Source organism: Mobula birostris, chromosome 1 (genome assembly GCF_030028105.1).
Source record: "Mobula birostris isolate sMobBir1 chromosome 1, sMobBir1.hap1, whole genome shotgun sequence".
Classification (NCBI taxonomy): Eukaryota; Metazoa; Chordata; class Chondrichthyes; order Myliobatiformes; family Myliobatidae; genus Mobula; species Mobula birostris.
Window position 1 is genome coordinate 208,929,666 of NC_092370.1, and position 13,230 is coordinate 208,942,895.

At 39.1% G+C, this 13,230-nt stretch overlaps 1 protein-coding gene across 1 annotated transcript in view; it reads right to left on the minus strand.

Annotated features, from left to right (window-relative positions):
- znf839 (zinc finger protein 839) overlaps window positions 1-13,230 on the minus strand; it is a 39,534-nt gene that overhangs the window by 22,711 nt on the left and 3,593 nt on the right. The window contains exon 2 of the mRNA XM_072270297.1: window positions 9,050-9,985. Within this exon, the coding sequence (XP_072126398.1) occupies window positions 9,050-9,985 (936 nt within the window). The remainder of the gene's footprint in view (window positions 1-9,049; window positions 9,986-13,230) is intronic.

Below are 13,230 nucleotides of genomic sequence, written 5' to 3' on the forward strand. Positions count from 1 at the left end.
AGCTAGCAACTCAACCTCGTAAAAAAAGAAATTGCCTGCTACAGAAACATCAAAAGCAAATAGCCTATGCTCTCTCGCGAGTTTAAAAGGCAATTTCCTTCCAATTGAGAGGGTAAAGAAAAAGATGGATTTTGTTAGAATTGCTGACCCTAATGCTTGTGAATAATAATCAAGGAGTAAATGGATAAAAGCTGATAGTGAAAAGTTGTGTTATTACTTACTGAGATAACAACAGACACAAGAGCAAAATGAAAGTTAGATAGGATCTGGAACAGTTTTTCACCCAGAGGGTAGTGTGAGGAAGTTAGAGTCAGGTATTTGCTCAACATTTTAATAGTATCCAGGTGGGCAACTGAATTGCCAAAGTACAAGGTTACAGATCAATTGTTAGTAAATGGGATTAGTAAAGATGGTTACTTGAAGGTCATTTGGACAGAAGGATTCAAGACATGGCAAGATCATTTTGCTATTAAGGTAACTAAGGATTATAACTGGTGCAAGAAAGTGGTACAGAGGTGGTAGATTTGCCATAATTTCAATTTAAATAACACAGCAAACTCCACTACTGATTCTTTCCTTGTGTAATCTAGATAAGAGTCATTTCAATATTTGTGCAAGGGCAAAAACACATTAGATTAGATTATGAGGACACTCAGTCCTCGATTATTGTCATTTAGAAATGCATGCATTAAAAAATGATACAACGTTCCTCCAGAATGATATCACAAGAAAACACAGGACAAACCAAGACTAAAACTGACAAAAGCACATAATTATAACATACTGTTACAACAGTGCAAAGCAATACCATAATTTGATAAAGAGCAGACCATGGGCACCGTAAAAAAAAAAAAAGTCTCAAAGTCCCGATAGCCTCATCATCTCACGCAGGTGGCAGAAGGGAGAAACTCTCCCTGCCATGAACCTCCAAGTGCCGCAAACTTGCCGATTGCAGCACCAGTGGAAGCACCCGACCGCAGCGGACTCTGAGTCCGTCCGAAAACTTCGAGCCTCCAAGCACCATCCTCTGCCAAGTGCTTCGACCCTGCCCCGGCTGCCGAGCAACAAGTAAAGCCAAGGACTCGGGGCCTTCTCCTCCGGAGATTCTGGACTACACAGTAGCAGCAGCAGCGAAGCAGGCATTTCAGAAGTTTCAACAGTGTTCCTCCGTGCTCTCACGTCCATCTCCATCAAATCAGGATTGTGCATAGCACCCTACTTGACAAATAACAGACATCACCACCGGAGTGGCCGCTGCGAGCTTCGTCGCGCCGCCATCTTCTCCTCCTGTTAGGCACTAAAGTTTAAATTGGAGGTGCGGAGTTCCTCCTCATGTTGATAAATCTCAAAGAGAGAATGAGGTATTTGATTAGACAACACCATGAAACAACAGAGGGTAGGAAGTGGCAAACTGAGCAAAGTATATAGAATGGACAACAGTTCAGCACAGTAGAGGCCCTTTGCCATGATGTCGTGCTGACCATTTAATCTACTCCAAGATCAATCTAACCCTTCCCTCCCATATAGTCCTCCATTTTTCCTTCAGATACATGTCAGATAAGTTAACAAATTTCATGACACATACCAGTGATAACAAACCTGATTCTGATTCTGTCCATTCAAGTCCCTTGTATCTGCCTCTACCACCAACTCTGGCAGTGCATTTCACACACACCTACCACCCTGCATAAAATATCTACCTCTGACATCCTTTTCTCCATACACCTTAAAGCTATGCCCACTCATATTAGCCATTTCCATTCTGGGAAAGTCTCTGGCTGTCCACTTGATCTATTCCTCTTATCCTCTACACCTCTATCGTCCCATCATCTTCCTTTGTTCCAAAAATTCACTCATCCTATCCTCTTAAGACATGCTCTTCAAACCAGGCATCATTCTGGTAAATCTCCTCTGCACCCTCTCTAAAACTCCTACATCCATCCTATGGGGTGATCAGAACTGAACACAATCCTCCAAGTATGGTCTAACCAGTTTAAAAACCTCACGGCTCATGAACTCAACACCGCAACTAATGAAGGCCAATACACCATACGCCTTCATAACCACCCTTTGCACTGCAACTTTGAGAGATTTATGGATATGAACAGCGTTCCCTTTGTTCCTCTCACTTAATCCTGCCATTAATCCTGTACTCAGCCTTAAAGTTTGATATTCCAAAGTGAATTACTTCACACTCAAACAACAGAGTAGCAAAGGGCATTTAATCCAATACCTTGATCTACATTATATGCAATCTTGCAGTAGAGCCGGAAATGAAGTAGAATTTATTGGCTGTACCCAATCAAACTGACAAGTGCTTCACTTTTCAAACATAACATGGGGAGATATTTTCTCCCTTCCTTTGATCAAAAATGAATCAAACCAATAATTGCCAGTATGCTGATCTGTTCATTATTATTTTTTACAGCTGAAATGCATAAAGACAGGCATCATTCTGCTTTCCCAAAAACAAAGTGTTTAATTTGGTTCAGGACAACCAAATTATTTTGCTTCCAAGGTCATTTACATTGCAGATTCAGTTTCTCTGTCTCTGTGGCTCTTTAATTGTTACAATTTTATAGACATTTATATGGTCACCACTGTCAGAATTTGAAATGTAATTATAGTCAACTGATCCTTTCCTGGCAATTTATTCCGCCAATAGCTGCAGTATCCATTTTCAAAATAGGTAGAAATATCTAAAATTCTGGAACAAAAAGTATGCCATAATTCAAACTACCCATAAAAATTGCTGAAGACTGACTATGGAGCACAGTTTTCTTTTAAGGTTACTAGATTATTATGACTACTTTTATTAACTTTGCAGCCAGTTTATTGGCAAATTGAGATATCCTTTGGAAAAGAGATTTCAAAGTGCAATCATTAAACAAAGATGGTATTGAGTTGCAATTTGGTAAAATCAAATTCAGATTGCTCTCCTTTTCTTCCCTTGACATATTTCCGATTATCCATCCAACACTGAAAGATCAACTATAATTACCTCCACCATCCCTATGATAAGCAGGCAATAATGTTAGAAAAGTTATAGATAGAAATCACTGATAAGAAGACAGTCAAGAAAATGCACAACTTAGTTGCAGCATATGAAATCATTAAACATTTGAAAAATAAAATTAATCTCCGTTGATTATTAGTGATAAATTCAATCTGTAGAAATACTCTTCAAAACTGATTCATCATGCCAGATATATTTCCAGGACTGACAAAAGCATTCAGGAAAAAGGGGCACTGGGAGTCCAGTGTTGACTCTAAGTTCTTAACATTGAAACAAACAGAAACAATGAAGATTACAAATGATCACCATCAACTGCCTTTTTTTTTCAGTAATCTTGCATGCTAAATACCACTTAGAAGGAACATTGAAGGCAAGAAGAGCTACAATATACTTAGTGTTGATGTGAGTAAGAGGGGAACTTGAAATATTTATCATCTAAAGTGTCTCAATAGTAATGACAATATCAAACTGACTGATTAAGCTGGAAGAGTACTAAAAGCAGACTACTAAACGAGGTCAGGGACAGGTGGCAAAATGCAAGGGAAGAATCAACTTCATCTTCACCAAGCATGCAATTGCCTAAATGGATTTTGGTTACGTACCACCCAACACCAATGTTAATAATACTTATATTAATGATTGAGAGAAGACTGACTGCAAAATGGTGAATCAGAATGATCCATTTAGATAAAAGGTCAAACTAATTAGCTGCCATGTGCTAACTGATGTCTGGAAAATTGTAGTGCAAACGTTTTTAATGGCAATGAATATATTCTTCAAACCAAAAAAACACTTGGCTTTAAGGATGTTCAAGGTTATTCACTACTTTTCCTGGGCAATAGGTCTACAAAGCAAAGCGTAACACTTACTTCTGGTGGTTATCCACATAAAATTCATGTCAGTTGGGGGCAATGTGATTCATACTCATGGCAACAGTGGCACTGTATGTATCATATATACCACTAACCTTCCTGCAAAGGCTTACACATAGGATTCATGTGATGCCACACCCATCAAGGATTTATGGCAAAATTAAACATAAATTGAAAAATAAATAGTAAAACAGTACTGAAAATGCAGGATGGACACCAATGTCATAACCACACAGGGACAGTTTGATTAGAGGTCCAAATGGTTCTGAAGCCAAGTTGGATCATCTACTCATGACATCATGCTTAATAAGGCAGCAGATGTTACAGCCCTGCTATTAGCAATCATATGCTGGGCCTGTCATTGTAAAGAGTAGCTTCCTCCTCCCCTTAGTTGTTTAAATGCCCCTTAAGAACCATTACTTAATGCTGCTACATGCTGTTCAAGATGCACACAATCTTGAGTTACAGCTAAAAAAATATTTTTCTTGACACTTTTAGTGGAAAGAACAATGAGAACGCCCAAAGGATATATTAGAGTGGCTAAAAACATAGCAACGGTGTAGACAATAGCAAAAGTGAACCATTAGTCTGCAAATTTAATCAACATAATTGGATATCATGTGCATCTCCTCTCTTTTGATATCAATGACATCACCACCATCAATATCATAGGGGCAGTAACAACCAAACTGTAACTCAAAAAGTGAAGTAACGCAACAAACAGATCAAAGACTAGGTACTTTACATTAACTGATTAACCTCTCACATCCCCCAACCTCTTTTATTGTCAGTAAGATACGAGACAGGAATAAGAATATGCTTGACTCATGAGTAGTTTCAAGAACTAAAGAACAATGCAACCCTGCTTAATTGACAAAATTTACACAATTAACTCCCTCTATTTCAGGCACATCATTGCACCATATGCAAAAGGCACTAGAGAATCTAAATATCTTCTTCAACAGCACCTCCCAAATGCAAAACTTCTAACATACAGTGCCTTGGAAAAGCATTTAGCCCCCACAACTATTTTCACTGTCTCAATTTCTAAATTAAAAATATATTGAAGTAGGATTTTTTGAGTTAATCTACAAAACATTGTGCATGCCAAATCAAAAGGAAAAATTAAAAACCTGTTCACATTTTACTAAAAATTAAAAACAAAATGTGAAGCTGAAAAAAGTTTCATCCCCTTTGCAAACATGGTCGCCGTAGAAGAACAGCACTTCTAAGAGACGCAACTGTAATACCAATTCACTCTGAGCTGTGGAAGTCAGTGGCTGCAACTGAAGATGAAGCTCATGGCTCCACAATCTCCAAGGCCTTGGAAAAAAGAGTACTTATGGAAGGTTGGCAAAGAAGAAGCACCTTCTTAAAAAAAACATATACTTGCCTGTAAAGACTACAAGGTGTCACTTCGAAGATACGCAAAGATGTAGAAGAAGGTCTTTTGGTTGGATGAAACTAAAGTGGAACTTTTTGACCTTAACGTTAAGTGACACATGTGGTGTACATCTAATACTGCAGATCAACCAAGTAACAGCAACCCAAAAGTATAATGGAGGTAGCATCACGCTATGGGGATGCTTTCTAGCAGCACGGACTAGAAATCTGGTCAGGATTGATGGGACGATGAATGCTGCTAAATACAGAGAGATCCTGGATAAAAACCTGCTAGCCTCTGCCAGAAAGCTTAAATTGGGAAGGAAGTTCATCTTTCAGCTGGACAATGACCCAAAGCAACCATGGAGTGGCTTCAAATTAAAAAAATTGATTACCTTGAATGGCCCAGAGTTTTGATCTTAACCCAGTTGAACATCTCTGTCAAGACCTCAAGATTGCTGTCCGCTGTCACTCCCCAACTAAACTGGCACAGCTTAGCAATTTTACAAGGAGGAAATGTTGCTCCATCTTGTTGTGACTTATCCAAAAAGACTACTGTATGGGCTGTGACCGATGCGAGAGGAGGTTAAACTAAATACTGAGTGAAGGGAGTCTTTGAATTGCAGACATTTCAGTTTTTGAACTTCTGGTTTTTCATGCTTTACAATTTTTTTGGTAAAAATTGTTTTTAGGGCTTTACTGTGGAAAAAAGGAACACATGATTCACAAATAAACTTCCTCAGTTAAATTGTTCAAAATCCCTGGTTGTAATACTCTTATGTGAACAAAGGTCTGGGGGCTGAATGCTTTCATATAATACTGTATAACTGGACAAGGACAGCAGGATTTGCCTTCAAATAACCACATTCTGGCTTGAAAAAAATTACTATTCCTTCTTTCTAATGGATTTTAAATCCTTGGCCTTCATATCACACCACAGTATGGAACTAATAGCTATATCAACTGAAAAGATCAAAGGTGACAACTCAAAGCATCTTCTGTAAGTAAATTCTGGTCATACAAATTGAGCAACTCCAACAGCCCAAGCATGAATAATTTATAAACCAAAGGAGGACACTATTACTACCATTCCCCCCATTTAGTTTTTTTAATGTTTGCTGGAAGGCTTCTACATTTGCCACTAGTCATAGAGAAACAAAGCACAGAAACAGGCCCTTTGAGTCAATTCATTCACATCAACCAAGGTGCCCATTTAGGCTAGTCTCAATTGTCCACATTTGGTCCATTTCTTCTGATTTGTTCCTATCCAAATGTTTTTTAAACATTATTGTACCTGCCTCAGCCATGTTCACAAGCAGTTTGTTGCAGATATGTACCACCCTCTATGTGAGGAAGTTGCCTCTCCAATCCTTGTGAATCTTTTCCCTTTCACTGTTCTTCATCAAATTATGGTATTGCTTTGCACTGCTGTAACTATATGGTATAATTATGTGGTTTTGTCAGTGTTAGTCTTTGGTCTGTCTTGTTTTCTGTGATATCATGCTGGAGAAACATTGTATCATTTCTTAATGCATGTATGCATTTCTAAATAACAATAAAAGGGGACTGAGTGTTCTCATAATCTAAACCTGTGCCCCTCAGTCACTCATGCTCCAAAGAATAAAGTCCTAGCCTGCTAGCTTCTCCCTATAACTGGGACCCTCTAGTCCTGGCAACATCCTCATAAATCTTTTCTGCACTCTTTCTAGTTTAATTATGTCTTTTCTATAATAAGGCAACCAAAACGCTACACAGCATGCCAAGCTCATCCTCACCAATGATTTGTACAATTGCAATGTAATTTCCCAACTCCTATACATAATGCCCTGACTGAAGGCCAGCATGCCAAAATCCTTCCTCACTATCTTGTCTATCTATGATGCCACTTTCAGCAAAAGTTGTACGTACTCCCAGGTCATTCTGTTCCAAAGCACTCCCCAAGGCCTTAGCCTTCATTTTATAAGTCCTACTCTGGTTTGACTCTCCCAAAATGCAACACTTCACTCTTTTCTGAATTGGAATTTATTTGTTAACCCTCAGCCCACTTAACTAGTTTAACACAGAAATTGCAAACCATAAAATTCAAATGAAAGCAGTATGCAAACAGCCGTGAACAAACTAAAATGCTTCAAAATAACATTTTCTCAAAAGTTAACACAAAAGCAGAATGTTATATCAAGCTCAGCAAGACATAACATTTGAACACAAATTTAGAGGAAAAGCTGAAGCAAGTCATTTTTCTTCTGACATATGACCTGACTCAAATATTGAACTATAGAACATAGAATAGTACAGCACAGCACAGGTCCTTCGGCCCACAATGTTGTGCCGACCCTCAAACCCTGCCTCCCATATAAGCCCCCACCTTAAATTCCTCCATATACCTGTCTAGTAGTCTATTAAACTTCACTAGTGTATCTGCCTCCACCACTGACTCAGGCAGTGCGTTCCACGCACCAACCACTCTCTGAGTAAAAAACCTTCCTCTAATATCCCCCTTGAACTTCCCACCCCTTACCTTAAAGCTATGTCCTCTTGTATTGAGCAGTGGTGCCCTGGGGAAGAGGCGCTGGCTATCCACTCGATCTATTCCTCTTATTATCTTGTACACCTCTATCATGTCTCCTCTCATCCTCCTTCTCTCCAAAGAGTAAAGCCCTAGCTCCCTTAATCTCTGATCATAATGCATACTCTCTAAACCAGGCAGCATCCTGGTAAATCTCCTCTGTACCCTTTCCAATGCTTCCTATAGTGAGGGGACCAGAACTGGACACAGTACTCCAAGTGTGGCCTAACCAGAGTTTTATAGAGCTGCATCATTACATCGCGACTCTTAAACTCTGTCCCTCGACTTATGAAAGCTAACACCCCATAAGCTTTCTTAACTACCTTATCCACCTGTGAGGCAACTTTCAGGGATCTGTGGACGTGTACCCCGAGATCCCTCTGCTCCTCCACACTACCAAGTATCCTGCCATTTACTTTGTACTCTGCCTTGGAGTTTGTCCTTCCAAAGTGTACCACCTCACACTTCTCTGGGTTGAACTCCATCTGCCACTTCTCAGCCCACTTCTGCATTCTATCAATGTCTCTCTGCAATCTTTGACAATCCTCTACACTATCTACAACACCACCAACCTTTGGGTCGTCTGCAAACTTGCCAACCCACCCTTCTACCCCCACATCCAGGTCGTTAATAAAAATCACGGAAAGTAGAGGTCCCAGAACAGATCCTTGCGGGACACCACTAGTCACAACCCTCTAATCTGAATGTACTCCCTCCACCACAACCCTCTGCCTTCTGCAGGCAAGCCAATTCTGAATCCACCTGGCCAAACTTTTATTCTTAATATATACTTAACAAATTACATTGTACCTCGCAGTAATCAGAAAGTAATAAACTACCTTTAGTGCTAATTTCTCAATTAATTAACCACCTAGTTTGGAAATTCACCAATTTATCCATCCTGCATTAGACAAATAACTCAAGTTGCAATATTGTCAAGCACAGGCCTCAGTGCATGAAAATGCTTGGAAGGCACACTGCTTACCAGTGACTGCTAGCTGAAATGTTTCTTGCCTTAAGACCAAATGCAAGAAAAAATGAGATAGAGAGAGAATTTGCTGTGATGCCCTGCTAATACTAATCTCAGGTGTTCATAAAAATATGGCTGCTTGAGCAATACATCTTAAAGACTAGCAACACCCCTGGAAACGAACTCCAATATATCAGCGCTTTCAGGAAAGGAATTCTGGATACCATGTTATCAGTACATACCTGTTGAATGTCTTGAGATGACAGGTCTGTGCTCCCCACCATCACAGATGTAGTGTCAGTATTTACAGATTGTGTCTCTAGTCCGTCAACTATCGTGCCATTTCTGTCACCACCTCCTCCAGTGTCCCCAACAATCACATCTCCATTGGTTTTGCTCACAGAGGTTCTCTGCTCCTCAATGACAGAAGCCAGCTCTCCATGAGATGGGTTGAGTCTATAATGTCGCGCTAACCCACCCCTTCCAATGTAAGACTTTTCACACGTGTCACACTTAAACTTTTTGGGCTTGAATGAACAAGGGATTGAAAGGCTTGAATCATCTATTTTTGTTTTCACATCTTCTTCCTCAAAACTGTATTCAGAATAGTCATCTGAATCAGATTGATGGCCTTCTGCCAAATCTTCTGTCTTGATGAACTTGTAGTCTTTAACTTTGTATTTTGGAGGTCGCGATATACGACCAGATCGAGTTTTGATCTTCACAGGCTTTTTTTCCTTTGATTTATCACTAATTTCCTGCTTCTTCATGTGACTAGTAGAAATTGAATTTGCTACTGCTGTTGTGGTAGTAGTTATTGTGGTAGTTACAGTATTAGTGAAAATGCCAGACTGACCACTGATGGTTACCCCAGGAATCATACGTATAGAATTTACAGGTGCAAGTGGTGGAGGCTGCCGCTGAACAAGTAGTTGAATTGGAGGTTCTGAAGAGCTGTGCAAAATATACTGTTGTGACCCAGTGGTTGAAAGAGGCTGTATTCTAATGATCTGAGGTCCAGAAATATTAACTCCTCCGGATACAGCTGTTCTTTGGTTAGCCACCTGATTGGATGCTGCTGTTTTAGGCTGCACTACTGCTAAAGGTGGCATCGGCCTATCTTTCTCCTCTTGGGATGGGACAGTTTGAATGTGAACTTGAACAGTATCTAGTTGATGCTGCAAGAAAGCAAAAAGAAGTTAATATTTACTGGCATTTACTGTTTGCAATCATGGCATGCTCATTCAAAGAGTGATTGAGCAGCAGTGACCTAAAAAATTCCATTCTGGAATCTTGAGTGAGGCAAGATTTGGAAATTAGCCTCAACTGCTGTGGGTTAAGGATAAAATGAGACCTGAGGGGTTTCAGCCTGAAACATTGGCTGTTTATTTCTTTCCTTAGGTGCTGCTTGAGCTGCTGAGTTCCTCCATCATTTAGTATATTTTAATCTAAATTAGTTAAAATGGTTGCCACAGTTAACAGCCAGCAAGTGACAAAGTGGAATAAAGTTATAAACCAAACAGCACACCTGTCCACTAACGCAACTACAACTTTATGAACTGGCAACCTGGGTTTCAATTAGATATTCCTGCATTTTGAAGAATAAAAAAGTATATCTCTTCTTTTGAGGCTTGACAAAGTAGAAATGGGTTATATTTCCCTTTTGCTGGAACATCAAAAAACCAAAGGTTATTACATCAAAGTAAGAGATCTGCCATTTACTAAAGAGATTTAAAGCAATGTTTACACATAGGTGGTGAGTATTTGGAATTCCCTTTGCAGGAAAAGCATGATACTCAATCCCCAATATGTTAAAGACAGATCAACAAGCATTTTAAATATTAAGGCAATCAAGGGATATGGGGTTACTGCAGTAAAATGGCACAGGGGGAATAATCAGCCATGATCTTTTGGATGGCAAAAATGAGCATGGTCAAATGGCCTACTCCTGCTTTAATCCCAACTTTGTAATAACAAACATCAAACCTTATCTTAAGATATGCAAAGACAAAAGAATCAATTCAATTTTAAAATCCCATTTGGCTACAAATCTCAATTCAAGTGTTTCATCACCAGTGCATCATTCATTTTTCCTATTATATACTTTATTTTCACAGAATTTAGGAAATTTTAATTACTAGTTAAAGTCATTCAAATAGTTTTTCATTTCATTGGATTTTATGCTATACTCATTTTATTAAAAATTTCAGGTCATATTACTCTACAATGGGCAACACAATGGTGCAGCTGCCACACCAGCAGCCTTGCAGGCCTGGAGACTCGGGTTCAATCCTGCTAGCTGCTTGAAGTTTGTATATTCTGCTCGTGAATGAGTGAGCTTCCTCTGCAAACTCTAGTTTCCACCCACTTTTGAAAGATGTGGGGGTGGGTAGGTTACTTGGTCACTGTACACTGGCCCTGTAGGTGAATGTGGGGAACTGATGGGAACATGGGGTGAATACAAAGAAATGGGATTAATGAGGGATTGGTGTAAAGAGTCCCTTTAGTGTGGGCTGAAGAGTCTGCTTCCAGGTCTCACTGAAACAACCTTAGAAAAAATCAGATTATTAAAAATAATCATCCTAAAGACAACTTGTATAACTTGCCCATTTGATGAGGAAGTCTTACAATCCGTGTCCTATACATATTGTAAGAAATAGTGCATAAAGGAATTACACTTAATAATACTAGTAATCAACAATGCAAAGTCCATATCATAATTCAGGTGTGAAGTTGTTCCAATAATTGTAGTAGCATTGTAGTAGGAATTTTGATCATTAAAACCAGTTTCCTCACAAATCATCCAAATTAGCAACATTTGATAAAGGTACCAGAAACATTCCACCTTCATCTTGGTGAATATACATGTTTTATTTTAATTACTAGCAACTGTGGTTCCCTTTTAGCCCAGGGTTCTGGCCAACCAAAAGGATGTGCATGATCCACCACAAGCACTTCTCTGTAAATTGTATCCCATTTCTGGAGCGCCTTATGCAGATTCAGAGTGAATGCATAGAGCATTAGTTTCTCTACCCATGAATGATCATTCCATTTATTTTCATGGTACTCTGTACTTCAAAAGCAATGTAAATATTAATGGCACAGAATATGCAGGTCAATCTCTTAGGCATGTGCTGACATGTTATTAAGTCTTATAAGTTTTTATTTTCAATGAAAAGGGGAAAATAGAAGGGAAATTAAACTGTAGTGACGATCATTTTAGACTTAATATTCTGGAATCTAGTAAGGCAAGATTTATATTGTACTGATAACACAAAAGTACAGAATTATGTTTTACATTTTATGCAAACAGAGCACATGAACCTTCAATCCCATCAATCCAAGCAGCATGCATCTTACAAACCTGATTGAGATTTTTTGGGTAAGTGACCAAGGTAATTGATGACTATAAGTAACACAGTGGTTGTTATATATGTGGACTTTAGTATGGCACTTGACGAGGTCCCTCATGGTATGTTGTCCAGGAAAATCAAGATAAAGAGATCCACGGTGGATTTCTCATTTGGATTTAGAATTGGCTTGCCCATAGAAGACATAGGGCATTGGCAAAAGGGTGTTCTTCTGACAGGAGGTCTGTGACCAATGTGTTCTACAGAAGTCAGTGCTAGCATCTCTTACATATGGCAAGTGTGAGGTGTTGCACTTTGGGAGGTCAAATGCAAGGGGAAAATATACAGTTAATGACAAGAAAACAGCATGATGTACAGAAGGTTCTTGGAGCCAAGTCCATCGCTGAAAGTGACAAGTAGATAGAGTGATAAATAATGCATATAGCATGCTAGAATTCATTGCTAGAGGTATGGTGCATAATAGACAGCAAATTATGTACAAAACTTTGAAGTACTGCATGGAGTTCTGGTTGCCCCATTACAGTTAGGATGTGGAGACTCTGGAGAGGGTTCAGAAGAGATTAACCAGGATAGTCCTGGATTACAAGGCATTAACTATAAGCAAAAGATGGATAAATCTGAATTGTTTTCTTTGGAGTAAATGCTGAGGGGTGACTGAAACATTATAAAATTATGAGAGGTACAGAAAGGGGTAGAGTCGGAAATCTTTTCCCCAGCATAAAAATATTGAATACTACCACACATAGTTTAAGGTGAAGGGGAAAAATTTAAATGGGATCTGCAGGGTAATTTTTTTTTGAAAGAACAAAGAGTGGTAGTTGCCTGGAACACACCATCTGGGGTGGTAGGGCATTCAAGAGCCTTTTAGATAGGCACAAAAATATGCAGCAAATGGAGAACTATGGATCATGTGTGGGCAGAAGTAGATTAATTAAGCATAATGTTAGACACAGACATCATGAGCCGAAGGGCCTGTTCCTGTGAGGTACTATTCTATGTTCTAGTTCTGCCATTTAAAGATAATGGCTGATCTAATTGTAATCTCAACTTTA